The 25,711-nt window shown below is 36.7% G+C and overlaps 2 protein-coding genes across 4 annotated transcripts in view; one reads left to right on the plus strand and one right to left on the minus strand.

The window, feature by feature from the left end:
• Positions 1 to 9,579, minus strand: part of abca1b (ATP-binding cassette, sub-family A (ABC1), member 1B) — a 32,859-nt gene extending 23,280 nt beyond the window's left edge. The window contains exons 1-5 of one of the 2 annotated variants that reach the window (XM_027172933.2): positions 9,407 to 9,579; positions 6,523 to 6,630; positions 5,231 to 5,324; positions 3,071 to 3,212; positions 2,858 to 2,976 (exon numbers count right to left, since the gene is read on the minus strand). In XM_027172933.2, coding sequence (XP_027028734.1) covers positions 2,858 to 2,976; positions 3,071 to 3,212; positions 5,231 to 5,324; positions 6,523 to 6,588 — 421 coding nt within the window. In that variant the 5' untranslated portion in view covers positions 6,589 to 6,630; positions 9,407 to 9,579. The remainder of the gene's footprint in view (positions 1 to 2,857; positions 2,977 to 3,070; positions 3,213 to 5,230; positions 5,325 to 6,522; positions 6,631 to 9,406) is intronic. The other variant, XM_027172934.2, reaches the window with a different exon arrangement.
• A 3,816-nt stretch (positions 9,580 to 13,395) lies between these two features.
• The window catches only part of slc44a1b (solute carrier family 44 member 1b), a 29,898-nt gene continuing 17,582 nt past the window's right edge, over positions 13,396 to 25,711 (plus strand). The window contains exons 1-4 of one of the 2 annotated variants that reach the window (XM_047819917.1): positions 13,396 to 13,663; positions 15,676 to 15,765; positions 17,166 to 17,308; positions 22,008 to 22,144. In XM_047819917.1, coding sequence (XP_047675873.1) covers positions 13,604 to 13,663; positions 15,676 to 15,765; positions 17,166 to 17,308; positions 22,008 to 22,144 — 430 coding nt within the window. In that variant the 5' untranslated portion in view covers positions 13,396 to 13,603. Of the gene's footprint in view, positions 13,664 to 14,719; positions 15,030 to 15,675; positions 15,766 to 17,165; positions 17,309 to 22,007; positions 22,145 to 25,711 lie in introns of those variants that run through there. The other variant, XM_027173108.2, reaches the window with a different exon arrangement.

Below are 25,711 nucleotides of genomic sequence, written 5' to 3' on the forward strand. Positions count from 1 at the left end.
GTCACACTCTCAGGAGTCACACCTCGCTTCAGAAACTGTTGCTATTCACACCTTCTTTCCAAAGGCCTGTTTAAAAAAGTCCACTCTAAGTAGTAGCCTGACTGTCTGGCTTGAATGCCCCCATTCTGCTGTCTGGCCCCTGAGGGGAACAAAGGCTGGAAGTGTATCCACTCTCCATTCAGATGAAGGGGACAAAAAGCTCTAGTAGGCGATAGATTCCTGAATTTTTTAAAGGCCTTCCACACTGGAATCATTCTCAAGAACAAAAACGGATAAGTTAGTTGTAAACCTGGTAACTGTGGTATCACTGAGAAAAGACATTTGCTCAGGAGATGAACACTACCACTACTTACAAACAGACAGCTTACAAACTCAGCTTCAGTGAACCCTGATCTGGACATAAGACTGCCGGTGAAATGACACTTGTTGTTAGATTCGAAATAATTTAGTAGGACCATTATCAGATTTGTCACTTACAAGTATACACAAAATGTCACAAAACACTGTGATAGTTCATATTATTGGTATATTATTAATTATGATTATAAATAAATACAATAAAGGGACCTGGATTGTAGACAAGTAATCAGGTTATTCAGGGCATGTATACATTTATTCATTCATTCATTTTCTACCGCTTGTCCGAACTACCTTGGGTCACAGGGAGCCTGTGCCTATCTCAGGCGTGATCGGGCATCAAGGCAGTATACACCTTGGACGGAGTGGCATGTATACAGTTACACTGATATTTTTTAAACTCTTTACGTCTACACCCAGGAAGTAACTGTGGTATGTGGTAGCCAAGTGGTTAAGGTGTTGGGCTACCAATCAGAAGGTTGTGAGTTTGATCCCAGGTGCACCAAGCTGCCACTGTTGCCACTGTTAAGGCCCTTAACGCTCAGTTGTATTTTAAAAAAGAGAGATAATGTAAGTTTCTCTGGATAAGGGTGTCCGCCCAATTGCTTTTTAAATCACTAGTTTAGGATGAAAGCCCTTTAGTTGAATTATTGTACATGCAGACGTTATTGCGTCTAACAACTCAACAAGATCACAGAAGTCTAGTTCATAGATTTGCAAGACAAGAATAGTCATATAATCAATATCTGGACATGCTTCCATGCAGCTACATATATTACTCAGCAGCTAATATATTATTCACAAGTATGTCCTTGTGGAAGTTAAATAATTCTAAGTGGATTATTCAAATGGCAAAAAAAAAAAAAAAAAAAATCAAGTCAAATCCACAACTGTTCATTTAAAGCCATCCTGGCAAGTTCTAAACTGAACTGGAAAAAAGGTCACAATCAGACAGACTTCACAATCACAACAGACTTCTGGAAAAAAAAAAAGACACAATTCTCTTGTGATACTGGTGTGAATGAGTTTACGCGGAAGTTGCTAAGCAGCTAAAGCCAATAATCACAAACCCAGTGACCCTCGGGGCTTTCAAGTCCTTTATCTGTTTGTAAGAAGAAAATAATATAGACGAAATTAAAATATCAGCACAGTAGGAGGAAACATGGAGAGGCACCACAATACCTGGAAAGAATGTTCAAAGCACACATGCTCTTATAGAGGTGGAGAAATATATTTTTGAAGTTGTAATCACATTAAACAATCTTTTTATTTATTTATTATTATTATTTTTTACTTAAACATACTTTTTGTTGCCTGTTCACATCCCAAACTCAGCACCAAAATTGACCATTTGTACTTAGTCAGTTGTAATAGTGCCAAATATTTGACAAGTGTAAACATACTGTTAGATAGGATGGAAGTAAAGTCATAAAGCTGAGGCAGGATGAGATAACAACCATGCTGATGATATCATATAGCCAGCATCCTTAAGACAAAGGTGCTTCAGCAGTGCACCGTTGCTGAGACTCTAGTAATGCTGAGACTCTAGTTTGTACCTGTAATATAACAAACAAGCACATCCTCCAGTGACTAATGACTAAGCTTGCATAAGCTCATAAGTAAAGAAAAAGAATATTAGAATAGTATATATTTATAGTATAAAAGAATAGTATATATTTGCCTTTTAAAATTACTTTTTTAATCCACCAGCTACCTTGATGAATAAGAAGATTATGTGATCATTTTGATGGTAAAACTGACAAGATGTAACGAAAACATAAGGTCTATCCACCAAATTTCAGTCCAAGTAAGCCCTTAAGAACAGATAAAAACTTCATATAATCCTTCAGAATAATACATCAATTTAACAGTGCTGTAAACATATTTTTGCCACCCATGATAGAAATATACCAGAAGCTTCCTAAATCCTAAATAATGAGTGCATGACATTGGCTTAATCAGCAAGGACATCTATGCATTTAATAAATAAGTATAAATGACCGATTCTTGTTCAAGAAAGTATAACAAGTCACAATTGTCTTAACCTGAACATCACTTTTATAATCTACTGTAAAATATATGCATAGTCTCAACATACATAAAATGAGCATATGGAAGAAGTTTTAATAGTAAGTGAATGCTGTTACAGAACAATAAAGAAGTGGAAGGATGGTGTCGTGTAAGGCCTGAGAGAGTGGCATGTGAATGCATGTGCCTGTATATCTTTCTCCTGTCCTCACCCACACAAGCCCTGTCACTAACTTGCCTCGGCTCGCCCAAAAGTACTCAACACAGAACTCCCAATCGCCCACATCTTCCTTGCGTGGAAAATTTTCCTCTTACAGTCTTTACGAACACACATGGATTTACGTATCTGATGCTAGACATTTATCAGACACTCACACGATAAACTTGCCTGAACAAAGCAGCTGAAATTAAAGGTCACATTATGCTTTAAGCAGATATAAGGAGCTGTTTTTTTTTTTTTCAACACACCCACCTGAAAAGTTGTTCTGCATGTGTCTCACTGCATTGATTAACTCTTTAAACCCATCCAGACTCTTGTCATTTTGACTGTACAGGAGGATTTTCTTGGCATCCGAAAACAGTCGTGATATACTGAGAATTAAAAAGCAAGACATTAGGCTGATGTCATGAAGGCAATCAACTAAGCAGTTGATTATAACATAGTTTACAACAGGTTTAAACTTACATGGAATCGTTAAAGTTGCCGACTACTCCTGGGGATTCTCCTGGGGTGGGGTGACGGAAACATGGGTTATTGGCGTTACACACAATGCCCTGGATCCATGGCAGGGTGCCTGCTGAGGGCATGGCTTTGTTAGGAAAGTGACCTGAAATCAACAAAGAGAGAACAAGGAAGATGTAATTTACTGCCTAAGTGAGAAGAATATCGTTACCACTATAAGAAAGGCATAAAGAAGAAAATGGACAAGAAAAGCTGGCAATAAAAAAATCTCCTCTGATGCAGTTTTTCTGAGGAATTTCAAACAAATATAGTAACGAATTGTTTAGGTAAAATAAAAGGGGTGATTAGATGCCATCTATGACAAGTCATGTAAATTGCAGTTTTCTAAAATGATATGATGCAGCTGTGATAGCAGCTATGAACCTGTGATCATCTTATCTACAGCATAGAACAGGTGCTAGCAAACATCAGCACATTTGAATCTCCTTCCAGATGGGAACCAAGCTTAGAAAGACTTTATTCAAGGGAGAATGATTGCCTAAGCACAACGTAGGACCTTTGGTCTAAGTCTGATGCCCCTAATGAAGGATAACATGTTTACTTGTGAGATGAGTCAAATAAATATGTCTGCTATCAGTCAACCTTAAGACTGCCAACTGGCCTTTTGCTAAGCACAGCACAGATAAGATAACAGCCAAGAGTGAGTGTACAACTACCATAAGTAAATGCACTGTATGTGACTTCATCTAGCAAATGCTGACATATGTCATGCTAACTAGCATCTCTAAATCTGAATTTAAGTAGAACCTTAATGTTGGATGATCTGTTTTTTTATTTTTATTTTGTCTTCTTGTTTCTCTGATACATAAACTGAGCATCTCTTTAATACTGGCTACTAAAAAGAGGAACTTTCCTTGTTTTTTTGTTTTTTTTACAGTTGCAACATGCCTGGCCACACATCCTGCATGATTCACAACAAAACTTTTCCAGTGTCTTCATCTAGACCTGGACATTATGCAGAACTGAGAGACAGCACAGCAAGTACTTCCTCCTTCAATGAGGGATCCTGAACTCAGAGCCAAAACAAAACACTGAAGAAGAGTAGAAGGGGAGAACTACACCATGTGATGGGAAATGTATAAATTATCAGTAACCATTAACAGCAGTGTAGCTGTAATAATCTGATAGTATATAGACTGTTGCTATTGAGTTAAATTATAAGTAGTAATGCCATATTGAAACATGAATGTATGCCCAATGAGCACCAAATAACTCAGTGTGACCTTCGATAAAGAAAAGAAAGTGTCAGTCAGTGTCACAACTACACTACAGGTCATTTAAAAGTCTTAACTTTTCATAATCTGTTTATATTACTGCTACTGATAACATGCCAAGAATACCCAGTTATATCACTCATACAGACTTTGACAAGGAGGTTAGAATAGCATTGATGTCCAATAAATTCCATGCTGTTATTCTACTGCAGGTAACACATAATACATTTATTTATGACAGATTTTGAAGTGCTTATGAGCCATGTCTTGGCACACTGTTAAGCTGTCCTAACCAAAATAATTTTTTTTTTTGAAGAAATGGAGATGTGTAAGAATAAGAATTGCTCTGAAAATGAATCATCTAAAAAAAAAAAGTCAGTTAATTAGTTCAAAAAATTTTGTCACATGGACATCACAAAGGGAATATCAAAAATATATAATTATTAAATAAAATTTGCAAAATACACACTGGATTTTAAGGAGCACTGATGCACCTTGGAGGATTCGCACTGAACCTTAAAGGCGTTAGAGTGTATGTGATATTGAAATGTATTTTTTAAAAACTGTCTTAGCTGTCTTTTTCATTTCTGTGATATTTCTATATGGACACTACGTAAGCTGCGTAAAAATACGTAAAAATAACAGTGAACTCCAGTTGAACGGATTTTCATTCTTAACTTCATAGAATCTTCTCCTTAGTAAAGAGCGGAAGTCCTAAACCGTTCATGCTTTTTTAAAGGATTGATAAGATTTCTTTTAATCTTTATATATTTTATTTTATTTTATATTTACCAAGAATTGAGTAAACGTGTTTTTAAAAGAGCATCTAACATTCTAGCATTTATATGCAACAATCAAGCTTATAGCACTGAAAATAAATTCGACTTACACTCATGTTGCTCATATGGGGGGTAGTTCAGTCTCACGGCAATCAAGATGAAGAAGATTAAGAGGGGCCAGATGATCTCAATTAGCAGCTGGAACTGTGCAATACAAACATGTGGAAAGAACAGTGTGTGTGAGAGAAAGAGAGAGAGAGAGAGAGAGAGAGAGAGAGAGAGAGAGAGAGAGAGAGAGAGAGAGAGAGAGAGAGAGAGAGAGAGAGAGAGAGAGAGTCAAGAAAATACAGAGATCAGCATTTTAATGTAAGTGTGGACACTGTCCCTCATCCCCCCTCTTTAAAGATGAGCGCTTGTCCCTTGCTAATAGAGCTTTCAGGAAGGCAGCGGATTAGCACACCTATCCCACAGACAAAATGCCCTGAGGCAGCACTCTCTAGCTGTTCCACAATGCTATCATTGGTTGCCTTTTATTAACAGCATTTATTATTAAAACATCAGCAGCCATGCATCAATACTCCATTTCCAGATATAGAAAGCATTTATGCGGAATGATCACTGAGTCATCCAGTAAAGTTGCTACACATTCAGTGCTGGTCAATACAGACCATGTGAGGATTGAGACCTTGAGACCATTTTGGATTTTGGATGTTTGACATTAGCAATGGGAGTAGCACTGTTTACAGCATAACCCCCAAAGCCTATGAAAGAATAAACAATGTGTTTCTTGGATACAGCTATGTGTAACCACTTAAACATTATAGATGGATATGCAATAAAAGAAGCATAATTTCATTGTAGTTACTGAAGAATTTAGAGTGCTTATTGAATATGCTTTAAGAATAAATAATAAATAATATGCCAGGAGTTAAAGGGATGAAAAGAAATCCCTTTTAGATTAATTGAGGACAGAACTATATTATGGACATTTACAACTGCCATGCCTGGAGCCATGCTGCTTTAAAGGCCTCAAAAGCTAAATTTCCTGTCACAAAAACCTGATAGGATTTTGCACTTTTTTCTGTCAACAGATGACAAATTTATAACAGGTTTCAAACAAAGAGTCTCAAGCTTAAATTAATATAAATGTTAACAATGCAATTTGAGACCCCACTTAAACTACTGTCATAAAAAATGTGTTAAGATTTACATTACAATAAAAAACAACAACATTTGAATATATGGTGAGCAAGACATTGTAAATAGTCTAGCCTGTCTCTGTATGTTGTCCCAGTCCTAGTTAGAGTATTTTATAGACTTTTTAGTAGTTTATACATACATACATACATACATGCACCAACATGTCACAACTCACAATAACACAGGTTCTAGTCCAACTTACCGTTTGTCGTCTCCTATAAGTGAAGTTCTTCCATAGCAGCAGACCCAGCTGAGTGGAGACAGGCATCTTCACTCAGGTCCTCCTCACGCTGCTCGCTGCAGCTCTCAACTGCAATGACACAAGACGAGAGCAGGACGTGTAAATAAGAGGCACCCAGGTACAACCAACAGAGCAGCACAAAGGTTCAGGCCAAAGTGCAGCAGCCTATCTGAAATCCTCCTGTTCACGTCTTCAATGTCGTTCTCTCTGGTTCTGTCTTGTTGTATCCTGCCCACAACCCAGTTTTACATGTACCCATCCCAGAATTCCCAGCATTCCCGGTACTAAAGGAGCTTAATGTAGGTGGGGATTTATTCGTCTCTGCCCAGGCATGGCAGGTAGCTGCACAGCAAGCAGCTGCATTTGATCAAAGTGCTGCCAAAGAAGAGTGGGCTGCTATTGTTAAATGCAAATAAAACTATTCATATGTGTTAAAGATTTGTGATTTTTGGCTCTAGCCATCTTTGTTCAAAGTTCAGAGATCTCATCACTGATTCAATCAGAGTTGAGTCACTCAGCTAAGCTGTGACATTTATTTTACCTCAGAAGTAAAACAGGCAAGTATCAAAGCTACATAAATCACTAAGAAACTAGAAACACACTAATTCAAATTAACTATAGATGTCGACTTCTCTCACATATAATGGTTGTTATAATGATTTTGACATGCCACAAGAAGTTTTCTTTACCTAGATCATGAGTAATTCTGGATCAATAACCACATGATTACTTATTTCATTTCCTCTTCTTCCAGCTAAACTTATTTTCATTATGATATTTCACTGGACTAGTGAGACAAATACAAATAATCTTATACATATTTTTAATCAGAAAAAAAATGTCTTTAAATAATTTGATGAAATATTGACATCATGCCACACCTCATGATGTCCCTGTTGTTCTCCATAGGTATTTTATTGCCTAGTGACTTTCATTGGATTTTCTGACATGTATGGCATTTTTGTTCACCACATGTACTACGCACATGAAAGGAACTGTGCGTCCAGTATTGTCATTGTCAATTGTGGTCTAAATATATTACATCCTACTTCATATACATGCATATAAATGGCAAGTCAATAAAATCTACTTGAGTGGCTATGTTTTAAAAATGTATGAATTGTATTAGCAGCCTCAAATACATAATATAAATTTTATATTACTGAGAAAACAATTTAATGCAAGGTTTCCTTCTGTGTAAAATAATGAAATTAATAACTGCTTTGCCACACAATGTATTTGGCCTGATACCAAATTTACAATCTACACTGTTACACATAGCCTTTCTAAATAGTTACCACTATAAGATTGTATGAGAGTTTAAAATTCCTGTTATTGACTTAGACTGTCTGAAAGATGTAGACCTAATATAATCACACAGAGACAGACAGTCAATTACTTACACTAACATCTTAAAGAGGTCAAAAAAAAAAGACACACGACTCAATAAACATGTCTCACTTTTTTCAGGCAAGAACTATGATGAATATATGAATATTATTATGAATAATACATGACTACTATGAATATAACTGGACTATTCACATTTTATACACTTTTTATAAATACATGTCATATTTATGTATTCTATTCATTTATTAATCAACTTTGCAAAATCAGACACTGTAATGTAACGTTTATTTTGTATCACGGCAAAAAGACGTGTTAAAAGCATCTTGTAAAAGGACCAAAGCAACACAAGCACGCTCCGAAACAAAATGTTTCCACTGACTGATCAGACGCAAGTGCAGAGCAGAAAGAATACAGGAGCAATAAACCTATAAAGGACCTAGACTCCACTTAACCCATGTGGTCTTTTTGCTTCTTAGCAATCCATACTAGGTCATATTGACTTTGGGCAGCTGGATCAGATTCTGTTTTTCTGAAACAATAAAGACACACCGAACTACTTCTCATACCTGGGGATGTTCCCTCCACCAGGTATGTGTGATCAGGTGTAAGTGCAAATAAAACACAGGGTTAAAGTAGCATCAGTGTTTGTTTAACACTAAGCAAAATTAAAAATGAATAATAGTATTATAGAAATATTATTAATTGTTCTGTGTCAAATGATATTTCACCACTTTACAATTATAAACTGATCATAACAATTGTGATATAAATAAAGTTTTAGGTTTTATAGGAGCTGGACCTGAAAGTAGGTCCTTCTTCGTGTTCGAAAGAGAAAATGGATCGTTAAAACCTAAAAAACATAAAGTTTTGTTTTTAGTATTGCTTTAGTATTACTTTAAGTAAAACTTGTGATCCAGTGTCAGCTACATGAACCTCTTTACATGCTTCTTCCCTCATACTAGTGGGAACATGTCCCAGACATGTTTCCTACTTCTGCAATATGTCGTCCTAATGTAGATGAAATTAGTCTGTATTTATACCCCTAAATCTGGGGCAAAATTTTTTGAAAGACGTCGAGAAATCAGTAGGAAAATAACTTCAAAGTCCATATTCCTTTACACACCTCCACTTTAATTTAAACTGGTACAGTTTGGTTCAACAGGTTTGTGGCTTCAATAAATTCCTTGGTGTATTAAATAACAGCATTGTTGATTTTTTCTTCCTTTCTGAATAAAAATCACACTATTACTCTGTAATGAATGAAAAGCGACAAACATCTTTGTTTAATTCATACTCCTCCAAAAATCTTGGATAAACACTTTCAATTTACATACAATAAAATACAAACAATGCCACGTCTCGATTTTACTTTTTGAAGCACAGTAAGTACTTTCATTTAAAAATTCATTTGAATAACAAAGCTATAGAACCACTAATCGACAACAAGATGATTAGATTATTTGATATTTGAGTATGAAGGGAAAAGTTTTACCTTTTTCCCCAAACACACCTGATGATCTGGTGTCCGGGCATTCGCTTTGTTTCCGTCTAAAGTCCTTTAAAGCTTTCTTTCCTTTCCGTAACTCCTGCTCGGTGTGTGTTGTTAAAGTGAGTGTGTTACATTGGCAAAGAGCATCTGTTCTGCTCACTAGCGGCTTTATACCGCAGACAGGGAGTACAGCTAAGAGGTTACCTCCGGTCAAGAAGAATGAGGACGGGCGCGCGTGTGCGCGCGTCAGGGCTTGTGTTTATATACTGTAGTAGTATGGATATAAATGTCCTCGAATGGGTAGGATATAACAGTTTTCAACCATGGGGACATCTGACCTGTCTCCACAAGAAAATGTATTTGTTTTTATTAATTTGCAGACGCGAAACATTTCCTGTTGGTTACTGAGGTTAGGTTTGGGTGTAGATAAAAAAGTATCATTAATGAACTGCATAAATAAGTAAGTAAATAGACGGACCTCATAAGGACAATAAAACGCGTATGTGTGTGTGTGTGTGTGTGGTAGGGAGAGAGGGCGGGGCTTGTGTGTTGTGCAGGAATGAGACAATACACATCAGTACACATCTGGTGATTAGTGACCTTTTGTTATTCCAGTAGATATTTCTTTACATTTGTTTGTATTTAAAAAAAAAAAATCTTTATAGTATGCTATTTTGAATGTAGCCACACGTTGTTAATACACTGTGTGGACACTATTAATACGTCCTCTTGTTTTTTTATTTCAATATGTGGCTAGTCATTTATGAATTATATAGAGCAAAATCTATTGTTACAGAATTATAAGTTTAAAAGTGAAAAGAATTGGAAACCTCCATCTCTGATATTAGCAACGATCCAGACAGTGTACTGTGATGAGTGATATATATTTAGATTAGATTAGATTAGATTACACTTTATTGTCATTACACATGTAAACGTACAAGGCAACCGCAGAAGAGTGAACTGTAATATAGAAAATATGTTTGTATGTTTGTATGTATGTTATATACATTTCATTTTAAGTCAAGAAAATGTGTGCTACTTTGTTTACTGTTGAGGCTGTAAGCAGCCATGTTGATTTGATGTCACATGCTGAACTTTCGGTTCGAGTTTAGGGGGGTTCCATTACCTTCACAATGATAAAGCACTTAATGAAATGGAATAAATAAAATAAATAAACTTCAGTACTCAACAATGATAATAAAAAAATCCTATTCTATTTTGTTTTGTGCTTTTTTTTACTCGTAGGGGTCTTAAGTTGGAAAGAAAACAACACAAACAACATTTTTTGGTATTATTTGACCATCAGCATCTCTGATTCAAGTTTTCACTACTTCATGCTGATGGGAAATGCATTTGTGAAACCACAGTACTAAGCTTAATCACAGGCTATTGATAGCATCAAAGCAGCCAAAGGTCACCTTAGACGAGTCAAACATTGTGGAACATGTTACCTCTCAAACACTTAAAATTCCTTACACGCTTGGAAATATTGGCCATATTGTTTTCATTTGGAGCACAACATGACTTATTTGACAGCACCATGTCAGTAATAATTAACATGACTAAAGCTAAAAACATGGCCTGTGTAGTCACTGCACATTCACTTGTAATCTAATTCATGACACTGTTTTTCTTTGGGGTCAAAATGAGGTCAGACAAAAACGTGCAATTTTAAAAGGGGTGTTTATACATGTTATATCAGTTGTACGTAAATCTGCTGAGGGAGATTTATGCATAGACTGACCACAGGTAACCTCTTGCGCTCCTAATCTGGAGGAAAGGTCATGTGACGTTACGGCCCCACGTGCTGGTCCAGATGCTGGAGTACAGCATGTTCGAGGAAGTGATGAGTCTCCGCCTGGCATTACTGTTGATAAAATCACAGACTGATGAAATAACGGAAAGAGCGAAAGCTCGGCCAAGCACAGGCTTGTGCTGTTTTTTCCCAGAAAAGTCATATATTATGTGTGTGTTTTTGTAAACATAAAATTATCCTGATAGCTAGACCAATACGAACACGAAGGATTTCTTCTCCATAATCAGAGAACCGGATATGGGCTAATTTCAAAATGGTCAAATCAATTGAAAGAGTTTAGTTCAAACTATCAGTACCTTCAACAGGGAACACATGTTTTCTGTCTACAGAACAAATGACTTATACTTTTAGTACTGTTCCACACCTATACTTTTGAACTTTATAAGGAATAGGGGGTATGTCACCATTTCAGCCACAGTCTAAATCTCAGTTTCATTTTCAATTGTGTTGTAAGGGCAGATAAAAGGATGACTGGTTTGTGACCAGTCTTGTTAATGCATATGTAGCTGCAAAAAATCTGTTCAGACACAAACTGCTACTTCCTCTACTGTTGCTAATTTCCCCACATACTAACCAATAATATTTCTAAAGTATTTATTTTTAAATAAAGGCATGTAATGTGTGTAAGCCTTTTGAAAGGTGTGGAGTGCACTGGTGATATCATGTTTCCCAAGTGCATTATTCTTTATGGCTGACTGAGCTAGGCTTGTCCTATGGGACAAAGTGTCCCGAGCTTACAGAATCCAGCAGGCTGTTACAGAAAGGCTCAGACTGAAAAAAAGAGAAACCTGTCTGTTTATAAAGAAGGCTTTCAGAGTACAATACACAACAACAATATTGAGATATGCACAATTGAACATACTCCTACAAGGGTTGTTCTATATGGTGCTATTGTGCCAAAAGGTTATTATTAATTTACCATCACATACATATGTGGCCAAACTGTTTCCACAGAGTTGAAAGCATAAGTTGTCTATAATGATTTTGTAGCATTAGAATTCCAATTCAATTGAACTAATGGCTCCAAACCTGTTCCAGCATTATAATACCCCTGTACACAAAGCAATGTCCCATGACAGCACTTTTGGTTGAATGAGCAACCTCACACAGCCAAGCAGCAAAATCATAAGGAAATCCATCCCAAATGAGTGATTTTAATAGTAGAGGTAGTATTAGATCAAATACATATCATCTCCATAGGTTTAGAATGGCATGTACAAATAGAATATATGTATGTTTCACCAAGGTGTTTATATACTTTTGGCCGTACAGTTCATATAATACCAAGATACAGATAAACAAAATACTGCTGACTTAAAAAAAAAAAACAAATCATGTGTTTCTGTTGACTCAACTGATTGGGAGTAAAAGTTCACATTACAACAGAGGAAATACATAAAAGGAGGCAAACAAATGGTCTGAATTTACATCTTAAATCTGTAGTTGTAGGTGTCCTGTCATGCAGAGATAAAAAACAAAACATCCTCTTTACCTTTATTCTATATCTATTAAGCAATCAGTACATGAGAACATGTAATACTCTTCTCAGATCAACACAAAAGGAAACTAGAAGCATTAGACCTTTTCATTCATGAATCAAAAGCTCATGATAATTGCATGTTTACTCAAAGGCATGTTGAGAATCCAGATAACAGATCTACAAGCATTAAAAAGGCAAGACAGATGTTTTTGTGTGTGTGTGTGTGGGGGGGGGGCGCCAAAGTGTTCATACATATCTATTTTGTTTTCCAGTGTATATGTTTAAACACAGTAAGTTTTATTTCCAAATATTTGTAGATTTTATCCTGGATTTCATCTCGGAATTTCTCATTTAAATCTTATTTAGGAAGAAAATGCTCAGGAAATACGATAATAATTCACTCACGATAATTTGATATACACTCTATTTATTGTATTATTTTTTAATTGTCAGGTTGTTTGACGATGACATCAGATTGATGAAATCATACCATTGTGCACCTCTTACAGGGCCGAGATTTAGTGTTTTATCTACAACACGTGACCGCCCTCTAGTGGACGGAGTAATAAGAACAACTTGGACGTTGATCCCCAACCAGTTTACTACAGTTGTTTACAGTATAGTGACTGGGTGGGATATCGATTCATCCACCTGTGTCTTCCTCCCTCCTTGTTTCTCTCTCCCCCTTTCTTGACGCCCACACACACACACACACACACACACACACACACACACACACACACACACACACACACACACACACACACACACCAATGCCCACCCTCTCCCTGGTACAACAGTGAACAATAGAACAATGGCTCCCTTCTCCATCGCGCCTTGGCAGCTCGGTGTCGGTGCCATTGCCGGAGTCAGCTCGTAATGCTGCTTCACACGGGGGAAGATGAGCGAGCAGAGACGATCAGCATCAAGCTCCTATCAGCAAAGGTCCATCTTCAGAAAGGTGGATTTACTCTTTCGATGATTGACAAACATACAGATAAGTCACAATAATGGTTCGACCATTTATGGGGGTTAAAATTCAGGACAGAGTCTCGCGCTAAATAGCCTACAGTCAAGGCGTTGACTGAAGTGAATACCTGAATAGTTTACTTGGTGTAACCTACTTAATTAACAAGGTTTTACTTAAAAATGGTTAAAGAACATGTCCATTTGTAGACAAGATGCCAGATGCGTGCGTAAAGACAAAGTGCAATTTGGAGTGTATTGATATATGAGCTCTATTGATTTCTTAGCTCTATTCACAATAAACTATCCATCCACAATCTGTCACGCTGAAGCAACAGATAAGCTGAATGGCGATGTTCTGTTTATTTGAGTTTTTCATGATTTTAAACGCAACCCATAGTTCCATCTTCTATCAGACGACGCCACAAAACCGTGGTGCTTATTAGCTTTTTAATGAACTTCCGGAGTGGGCGTGGCTACAATATCGATTAGAATAGTGCTGACTGATATTATTGATATTCTTCTGCTGTTTTTTTCTTAATTTTATATCCAGGTGAGCAACACTAAATTAATTACACTGTATAAAGTTAAATGCATTTAGTACTATTTAGAATTTGAAAATTATTGACCGTATTTTAGAAGGGTTATGTAATTTATTCTCTTAAGAAAAAATAAGAATATGCATTCATTTTATTGTTTTTCTTTCAATAGTTCTGGTTAAAAGCTGGCAAATGCCTTTATTATTATTATTATTATTATTATTATTATTATTATTATTATTATTATTATTATTAATTTTTACCCTGTGTTTTAATACGTATACAATAAATGCTAATATATGCATAATATTAAATAATACAATTACATAATAATAATAATAATAATAATAATAATAATACTAATAATAATAATAATAATAATAATAATTAAAAAAACCGTATAGGGGAAAAAGCACAGGCTTGCACATTCGCAGAGAGTTTAAAATTGGCGCTCTCGTCATGCGTCCCATCATTCCTTGCTTCCGCATCTTTGGCCAGCTCGCAGCGTGAGTGGACGATGCGTTTCTGTTCCGGCTACATCTGCTCAGTCCAGCCGGAAGTGCAGCTCTATTAATCCTGAAGTATTAATCCTTCTTTACCTGGAGGCAGAAGAGGCGATATTAGTTTGCTGCGGTCACGGGGAAACGCGTTTGCGCGCCCCGTCTGATGGATGCGTCGTGTTAGTGCGCGGCAGGCGGTTAATGCGGGGTCAAACACACTTCGTCGACTTCCTGCAAGTTGGGCTTATTGTTGTTTTCTTGCGCTGAAGCGTTGAGGTCTGTGCGACTCAAACCTGCAATGGGATGCTGCGGTAGCGCAGAGGTAAAGAAAGCGTGCCATCCTCCGCCTACACTGGCCCTCTGTCGAGCAAGACACAGAAATCAGTGCTGTAGCTTGTGTGTTGTGTTGTGTTGTCATTTGGTGTTCTTTGTTGTGGTGTTGTGATTTGGTGTTCTGTGTTGTGTGTTTCTTTGCGGCCGCGGACTTCACGGTTCGTTGTTGTTTAATAGGTTGCAAAGCGCATTGGTTAATCCCATTAGGATGTCCCGTTGTTCCTCACATAGCGAAGCATGATGCACTGGACTCTTTGAGTGTTGGTCATTTTGCCTTCTGAATCTCAGTGTGTTGTGTGTTAGAGCGCAACCCTCAGTGTACTGATGCGCGAAATATCCATGCAGCCCGACTTACCATCATCATCCGTTTTACAGCCCATGAGGAGAAAATGTGGTTCCGAAATGATTCTAACGACAAATACGAGTCCAGGGATTTGCTGTCGCTTCAATTTCAAATAATTTATGAGTGCTGTCTCTCTGATACATTTGACGATGCTATTGAATGCTTGACTACCTTCATGCTCTTGGCTTATGTAGGACATTGAAGCAAGCAGTACTCTTTTACTCAGCTAATGTACAGTGTTATTTTAATGCAGTGCTGTTGACTGGGATGACATTGCATTTGTGCATTTCAGAGGGTGAAAAGAGAATGGAAACCCTTGGAGGACCGATGCTGCACAGATCTCCCATGGTTCCTTCTATTTATGCTCTTCTGTGGGGGAATGGTGAGCTACTGTACTTATTCAGGATTTTAGATAATAACAGACTAAAGACTCATGCTGATGTACTCTTTGGAAGGCTATTATTATATGTCATAAACGTTGGGTATAATATTGATTGTATTTTAACTTGAACCCAAGAGTAATTTGTAAAAGTTACAAATGCATATATGTTAGCAGGTATCCTTATATCAAGGATGTTTGGAAAATGGCTATGTTAATTTGCATGCTTACAGTTGTGCAAGCTATTTAAAGGGATCTTTAGGCATGTGACTGAATGGCAACAACAGTCACCATTTAATGTTTAAAAATTTGCAGTTAGTTTATGGCACTAAGTAAGACATATTGAACAGATCTGTTTGAATTGACATTGGAAGAATAAACCTTATTCGTCAATTGTTTTGTGATTGTTTTGTTATTGAACAAACCATGTTGTTATTTTGCTAATCAGTCCAGAGAGGGTAACACTGTTTGTGAATCTTTTTCCTTTCTGAGAGTCATTTATGGAAATGCAAATGATTGCATAAACCACTTGCAGCCATTTTTCTACAGAATTGATGGTTTTGCTGCAGTATTTTCCCAAGTGCTTGGTTCAGTCAAATGAAATACTTTGCCAAGTTTTTTTTTTCCAGATTGCAGCCCAATAATTGACAAAACCCTGAGATTGAGGAAAGTAATTGATTTTTGGAATTTAGCTGAAGTTAGCTGTTTTGAAACTCCTAATTCGAATAAATACAACCCCTCACTTCATTGTTCCCTCTTCCAGAGCCAAACCCTAAAATCACATGCACATGACATGCCTGACAGAGTAAGAGGGAGAGATTTCTGAATTGATGTAGGATAGAGGTCTATATCTTTGTTTTCTCTTTTGTTTTACAGTCTAGAACACAGACAGTTTTTTAGGCTCACTAGGTTTGATTTAGTGTTGGCATTAATAACGCATATTTTTCTCTTGTCTTCTTTGTGAATTTTCTCTGGGGTCTCTGGATTCCTCTTACCTCTCAAAAACTTGGCAGTAGGTATATTGGCTATGCTAAATTGCCCCTCTGATGCCCTGTGATGGACTGGTGTCTTATGCTGGTTAGATGCTGTGGATATTCAGGTTTGTCCCTGATAAAGTGGTGACAGAAGACTATTACATGATTACATACAACCAAAATAAAATCAAACAAAGCCAAAATGGATTTGTGACACTGCTATGTCCAATATTGCTCTGCATTATATCACAGACTGAAAGCGAAGGACACAAACTCTGTCATAAAAAATATGATGTCATAGACTATAATGATTATAGAACGTAATATTGAACATAATTTTGAATCCAAACAGCTGGAATGAGAAATATATATTTCCTATAATCTGTTTAATGTGACATGAATGCTTACTGTTGTTTGCTTGTTTTTTAGGGTGCTATCTGTGGCTACACCATAGTGACAGGTGGTGCAGCACGCCTGGTCTTTGGATATGACAGCTACGGTAACACTTGTGGCCAGAGGAATGAGGCCATAGAAGGGGTCAAGCTCAGCGGCTTGGACCACCGAGACAGAAAGTAAGTCTGCGCTTTTTATGCTTCCTCATGCGTCCTTGCAGATTCTGTGAACAATTCTGTGCCCTTCGATTATCACATCAGTGCATATGTCAGGCAGCTGTGACTTCACCTTCAGACTACAGAGGCCTGCTAAAACCATGCAGAGCCTTTAATAATTCAGAAAGGCCCTAAAGGGGGCCAGAACCACAACCTGCACTGTGCTTAATGGACTACAGTAAAGTTTTTTTTAATCCTCATTCATTTGCATTCATGTCAAATTAATTTCCCCTCTCTGTGTTTGGAATAAAGTGTGCTTTTCTCTTTGTTAGCACTTCACAAGTATGGCTTGGTGGACACAAGTTCATGCAGTAATCGAGCTTTCACTCGTGTGTACTGATAATGTGAAAATAATGTAAAGACGTCCCCATGCGAACCATGCTTTCCCCGAATTCCCTGCTCACAACCACATCCACTTTACCTGTCTTATCAAAGCATATCCTTTCAAGTTCACCAGGATTCTTATCATACACTTTACATTTTTATTAAAACTTTAATTTAGACCTATGGTTCAACCTTGTTTTATTTACTATCAACAATGCTAAGCTTTTATATCTCATGTTCTGGTTAATATTTTAGGTTTGTTAGTGTTTTTCGCACTCTTTGGATTTTGGTCTGTTTACTGTTTATGGTTTTTAATCGTCTGTCTGTTTTTTGTTTTTTTTGATGTTGGCTCCAGATTTTGTATTGTTTGCCTTTTATCAACATTTTAATCTGCATGCATGATGTATGATGCATGCAATAAAAAGGTTTGATACATTTATCATTTATTAAGCATAAGTAGTCTTTGCTTGCTCTTATCGCCGCATCATACAAAGTGACACACACGGGAGATTCAACCTTTATATTAAGATTTATGTGTCCTTTGTTTTTTTGCTTTAATCAATCCACTGCTGAAGAATCTTGCAGTGCTCTGTGTGTTTGTTTTCCATTTCATTTCGAAGATGATGTCTCAGATGCTGTGTGTTTGAAATGACTGGATTAACAAGCTGATAAAATTGTCAGGAGGTGACACATATTTACTGGCTTTCTTGGAGATCATGCCAATAAACCATATGAAAAGGTAAATGCCTCACTGAGCTAAGTCGGCTTTTCAAGATTGTCTGATTGACTCGAATTGAATTTCTATGATTTCCTTTAAAATGCTGGCACACTGTGTAACATTTGAGTGGAAGAATTGCAAACACCTAAAACTAAGAGAACAGGAAATAACTTGCAGTAGTGAAAGCTTTGACAATATGTGGCTTTGCATGTTATGAGGGGCTTCCTGTGGGAGTTATGTAAAGATTATAGCTCCTGGCTAGTTTAGTGCTTTTTATATTACCAGTCACTGCCTAAGTTCTTAATATTTCCATGTATTTGGTATTGTATGTTACTTGTTTAATTTATGATGCATGCACTGAGGTGAAATAAGTATTCAGTTGTCGTTATTATGAAGCTATATAAAGAAATATGTATGTTTTATAAGCATAAACAAAGATGTGTTTTTAAGAAATGACATGAATGTGGAAATAAAATAGGCAAAAGGATTCCGACGCTGCAAATTACACCTATACTAATTAGGTTTATGTGAAATGAGTATAAGTAATTAGGTTTTTGCAGCATTGTGATTTAATTTTGGAACAGTCATCTTGCAAATTTGTCTTTAATTTTCCAATATTATAAGGGTCCAGAGATTAGCTAGAATAGACGTTCTGCAGAACCTCCTTGTGTTATTTTGGTATTGTACTTGGGGTCATTATCTTGTTGAAAGTTAGATTCCTCTTCTTTGTAGATGAGATTAAGTTCTCCCGTTAGATAGACATCTCTGTGCTTTGTTTTTAGAGGAGTTTTTAGAGGAGTGCTTGTTTGTTGTTGTTGATCCTGTTGCTTTCAGGTTGTTCTGCAACTCTGTTCAGGTGACAGCTGCTTACCTTCCTTATCGTTAGTGTGAAAGCATTGTACTATCTTGTGTGTGACACACCTGTCCTACTCCATATTATCAAAGCACCGATAGGGCTGTTTATGGTACAGTGTTAGCTCGGTGGTTAAAGTGTGGGACTACTGAGTTTGGATCCCAAGACACCAAAGCTGCCACTCCAGGATCCCTGAGCAATGCCCTTAAATAAGAAATTGTATAAATGAGATAAAGGTGTCTGCCATATGTTCTGTTATGTATTTTTCTCTCTGCTGTATCTCTGTAGCTTTTTTCCTGTAGCCTTACATATAGTGTCAGAATACTTTTTCCACTATCAATTTTAGTCTTTACAGATTTCTTTTTTCTTTTTTTTGCAGTTTTTGTGCTTTCTATGTGGAAATCTATTTGAATTGGCAAAATGCAAGCACAGGATTCTTCTTTTAAACTGAAGAGACTTGTGTAATGACTTTCTATGATATCTGTACTCTTGTTCATTGCATTCTCGTTGTTTGCTTGATTTTTTGTTATTAATTACTATAATCATGAAAAAGTACACACAGTACTCATATTAAACACTGTGTATAAATACTTGTACAGTGACATTAGTCCTGTTGTGAATAATAACTGCAAATGCAGTGAATGCAGAAATAATTTATTAACTTTGAAATTCACTATTTCCTAGCAGTGTCCCTCAGGGGACTAATTAGGGCCTGTATTATTTGACTTCTATATTAATGACATTACATTTACTACAGGTTTTATTGTTATGCTGGTGCTATAATGTACTGTATTGAGTTGTAGACAGATTTGTTCATTTGATTTGTGGCTTTACTGTACAAAACATATATATTATCACATATTATATATTGGACAGTTTATATAGACTTCTAAGTCATCAAATAAATTAGCATGCTCATAAATACAGTGATCATCAATGATTACTGCTTACATTTGCTCTAAATCCACTGCAGTGAATAATTTCCTGAAATCTGTGACTCATAGTTATCATGTTGGATGCTGGGAGTTTTTCCTGATGATGATGATGATGATGATGATTATGACACATTAGATTTGACTGACTTGCCCAGGCATGAACATTCATGGGCTTTGAAACCTGCCTAGATGCATTATGGTCCCAGCTAATTGGACAAATATGTATAGAAATAATGATAATTCTCTCAGCAATATGGATGCACATAGCACTTGAATTGAAGCTGGCATTCTGGATTTTTGCTCTTATTGTCATTGCTTTGTCTCCAGCAAACCAACATGAGATAGAGCCCAAATTGTAAAACTCAGTAAAACATACTTATACACAAAAGACCTAGAGACAACCGTGACTGGAACAATGAATTAACTAATTACATTTGAATGGATTCCTTTGGGTCATCCTGCATTTTGCCTGTATTGTGCCTTACTGGTGTGTGTGACAGATTTAGTACAATTCATCTTGGGGTGGGAAATATAAGTGGCACCCCACAACACTTTGAAGTGCATTATGTTCTTTTTTTGCATTTATTAATGAATGATACATCAAGCCTTTTAACAGTTAATAGTTTCATTTAATGTTGTGGAAGTCAGTTTCTGTTCTCACCTACATAACTGCTGTGATAATCAGTCACCAGCATCCATCTCTCTCTCTCTCTTACACACATAAACACACACACACACACACACATGCACACACACATACACACACATGTAGCCTGCCATTTTACCTTGAACACAGCAAAAAGAAGTGTGTTATATTCATTCTAGAATGTGATCAGTCAAACAATGTTGATTCATTTCCTGTTACAGCAGCTTGGATGATAGATTCTGCTGCAAGGAAATATTTAATTGTTTCTTAACACTTCATTTACAGTGACTTTTATAGTAAATGCTATAGTAAAAGTCTTATGTATTGTTATTTAACAGAACATAAGAAAGAAAAATGTACATTTTTTAAATTATTTTAGTTTAAATACTTTTCCTCTTAACAGCTTTCCTGTTTCATTTCGAAACTTACTTTATTTGGTGTTTTCTAATGATACCAGAATCCTCAGTACTTCATCCCCAATCAAAACCTTTTGGCTTCATTTTCTCTGTCATAAATGGCTTTCTGATATGACCATTTGATATCTGATGCATCCGCTTGACTGTAGATCTAACATTTATCAGTTATATATGGCACATATCTACCAGGCATTCAGATATGTTTGAGTGGATGCGATGTAGGTTGTGTACCACATCACGGCTCAACCGTATATATACTGTATATCAGACCTGTTGGTTCCAGCAGTGTTGACAGCCCTGTTTTAGCCTCAAAGATTTCTGACTTTTTCTGGATTTCTCCTCTTGACTGTTGTGTGTGTCTTCTGCATCTGACAGGCTGCTTTTGTTGCTCTGTATGGAGGACAATGGGCCTCATGGCTCCATGTGGGCACCGTGCACACTCCCCCACTTATGAAAGACTAAGGCAAGGCCATGGTCACGATGGAGCTTTTGACTATGGGTAGAAACAAGCCATCGCTTTACCTCACTGCCAAAAAAAAAACCTGGCATGAGCCAGCACTCCTGGGATGAAAATATGTGCTGCCTGCTGTCGATTTTTATCGCACAATAGTGAAGGCTGTATTCGATGGCCTGATGTGATATCTGGCTCGTTCATTAGATGAACACTTTGAATAGCTCGTTGATCTATGCATTTTATCAGGTTTGAATATCTGATACTCTTACATTTTTTTATTGTGATAATAAGTTTGTATTTGCTCTGATGTTTTACAGATATGTGTTCTTCCTGGACCCATGCAACTTAGACATAATTCAACGGAAGATTAAATCAATGGCACTGTGCGTGGCACAGTGTCCTCCCGAAGAGATGAAAACCTATGACGATATACGGAGATTTGGTATGATCAATGGTAAGTCCACCTTGCTTCGAAGTCCTCTTGTCATTTAGCGGATGCCAGCACAGAACTAGGAACTCCTGAGGTGGCATTTAGCATTAGAATTCAGAGACAACACTGATCATTCCCTGCTGTTAAATAGACTGTTAGTTATTGATGTTGATTCCTCTTTTGGTTGCAGAATAATTTATGAACGATGTCTCGGTGTATGAGGGCAAAATGATTCATCTGATTTTTTTTTTAAACAAAGGTGTCCCACAGCGATGTGTATGTACGTATGTCCTATCTAATGTGCTATTTCTAAAGTTTTCAGAGGTAACAGTGTTCTTTTTTAATCTCTGTAAAAATCGTGGTTTATTGATCATTTCCAGTCCTCTTCTCTTGTTCATTTTTTTTAGTGTTTAGTGTTTAAAAGGTACCCTTGAGTCTCAGGGTGGTTCTAATTGACACTTCCTCGACTCCTTGATCCTCTTAGCAATTGATCTAAAATTGATCAAGGATCTATCAGTTTTGTTTACTGTGCTTGAAAGAATCAATGAGTGAGAAAATAGGATGATTTGAGAGTGAGGATACACAACTGCTTTCCCGTGGAAGCTTTACACTGCAGCATGAGACACACACCTACAGTATGCTATCTATTCTTCACCTCCTCATAAAAGTTTATCCTCTAGAGTGTATGTGTTTGTGTGTGTGTGTGTGTGTGTGTGTGTGTGTGTGTGGCATGCTCTGATTCCACAGAGGATGTATTCCTGACTTACAATTAGCGTTCCCTGGCCAGGATAAAGCTGATACTAAAAAAAAGAAAAGAAAATTATATGGTGAACCAAATAAGTTGTTCTTATGAATGTGCAGCGAGAGACAATGCAGCTAAAATGACAGTTTAATGATCAAGGACATCGTATTCTGCACATTTGTTTGTCCTCAGTTCCTGTGTCCTTGCATTCCATCGTTTTGTTCCTTCCTTGAGCCATCAGAGGCAGGAACTCTCAGAATACAAGCAAGGAATGAACACAAAAAAAAGACATTTAAATGGATATGCATCTATAGACATTCTGAAATAAACTATATATTCAAATACCTTGCCCATAAATTCCACAAACCTTGACTACAATACTTTTTTTTTTTTGTCTTTCTTGTTATCAACATTGTGATGATGAACTATTAATCAATACACAACAAAAGCAGCAAACAGCACCTCATGATGCTATTTACTCAGTAATAAATAAATAGCATGGCACTGGACTAAAGCACCCATCAGCCACAGCACACCACAATGTCGTCACGGCTACATCGGACGTTTCCTCACCACACTTCATCATGAGCAGTGAGACAAAGGTGGATGCGAGTGAAGAATATATTTATTAGAATGTGCAAAAATTAACAAAACAAACCGTAACACATGATGACAACAAAACTAACACTAGGACTGGCAAGACTATTGCCAAAGAGACAAGGCAGAGACCACGTAGCAGTTTAAAGAGAAAGACGGTGAAAAACCTGAACTTACATAGCGTGACACTAATGAACTGATACATCACAGGTAACCTCGTTCACAAAATGTTGGCTGAACGTCTGATGAATATGGCACACAAATGAGGAAACACTTGAAGTCGAAGGAGTTTTGAAGTTGTCGTCTGATTGGTTGGATGCTACAGGATTTCCAGGAGTCGTGTGTGTCGCGTTTTTAATAGTCCACATGGAGACCAAGCTGTCGTGATGCTCTACTTCCCTCATGAAAGAGGAAAGCTGTCGTGTTTGCAACTGTGAAAATGGGAAGCACTTACTGTATGATGATCAGCTAAATTCTGGATTTTCCAAGTGACAGACTCATTCATTTGCATAACTTTCTTAAATGATCTCTTTGTAGTTGCACACCAGTCTGTTATTGTAGAGACATCAACTTTACATTTTTATGCCTTTAAAAACATATTGTTGAACAAATTATGTAATAAAGTATGTATCACTTCGGATAAAATAGTTCAGACCTGCATACAACATGATGATCATTGCCCACTTCATGCATGACGTGTGCTTTTCAAAACCTACTCGGTTCATGAAACTCATAAAAAGAGTTTATATTTGAATTGTAAACGTCTCTGTATTCTCAATAACCTTATTTTCTAGGGAAAAATTATCTACAACTTCTAGTACTAATAAAATACTGCACTATGTATAAGGCTCATTGTAGATGGTCATTAGTGTATAAAATATCTGACCAGATATATCAGAGTATAGTAACTCTTATAATAAATCCTTTGAGAAATATGGCCATCAGATACAGAACCAGTCTTTAAAATTCCCAGCTCAAACATGAATTATTAATTACAGTTGACTATTAATTACATGACTATTAATTACAGTTCAATGTCTGCAGTGAAATTATTTGAAAAGTTAGTTATGTCATTGCAAGAATGAGAAATGGCAGTGTTCAGAAGGTTAAATGAGTTTTAAATAAATAAATGAATGTATAACATGTATGCCAGTTATATCCTGATTGGCTTGACTTAATGTTGGTCTTTGCCAGTAAACAAAACAAGAACACAGATTTTGTTTGCACACAGCATGTGTGAGGTAGGTGTGAGAGACTGTCAAACGACACAAAATGTGATAAATTTATGAAATAATGAAAAAAAAAAATTCATAAATCCACTATTGGTTTTTGTTGTTCGTGTAATGTCGGGGTGGAATGATAAATAGAATACATTTTTTTTCCTGAAAATTTCAATCAAAAATTGAATCTTTTTTTATAGTGTTATTAAGTTGACCAGGTAACAAAAGAATACCAGGTTAAAAATTGTGATTCTTGTAACGATAGAATCTGATACTGTTTTACGGTGAAGATTTTAAACATTGGAATATAGATTTCTGTTTGTAACACGTGCTGTTTTTACCTGCAATGGATCTGTCAGGTATTGATGGATGCAGGTACAGACCTTTATTGGTGTAAGGTGTAAAAAGAAGAACAACATGGTGAATAGAAACCAAAACAGCAAAGCTTACAGACCGTGAGCAGGGACAAACAAGACACAACATCATATAGCATGACAATGAGGCCAAAAGGAACTAGAACATAAGTAGGGATGCTGATTTGGGTCAACACAGAACAGCTGTAGGTGCTAGTAAGACGAGTGACCGGGTCATGTGACATACAGGAGCTGATGGGAAATGTAGTCAAGCGCTGATTTGGCGTAACCCTGTCAGGATCCTTGTGTGAGGTTTATTTTCGGCAAAAAAAATCCGATCAATCATTTTACAGACTTCAAACATTTGGGGAAATAGATTTGTTAATGCATGTGCTATTAGAGAGATAGAACTGATGTACAAAGAAAGTGTTGCCCTTAATCTTCTTCTACTTTCGACTTTTCCCCTTAGGGGTCGCCACAAAGAATCATCAGTTTCCACCTATTTCTATCCTCAGCATCTTTTACTCTCGCACCAATTAACTTCATGTTCTTTGGCTTTCCTCTTGACCTCTTACCTGGCAGCTCCATCTAAAACCATCATTCTATTAATATAAAACCCCACTATAATATGATAAGCTTTGGTGTTCGTGTATAAAATACAGCAGTATTTATACGCATC

The sequence above is a fragment of the Tachysurus fulvidraco genome, chromosome 10 (assembly GCF_022655615.1).
Source record: "Tachysurus fulvidraco isolate hzauxx_2018 chromosome 10, HZAU_PFXX_2.0, whole genome shotgun sequence".
Lineage (NCBI taxonomy): Eukaryota > Metazoa > Chordata > Actinopteri > Siluriformes > Bagridae > Tachysurus > Tachysurus fulvidraco.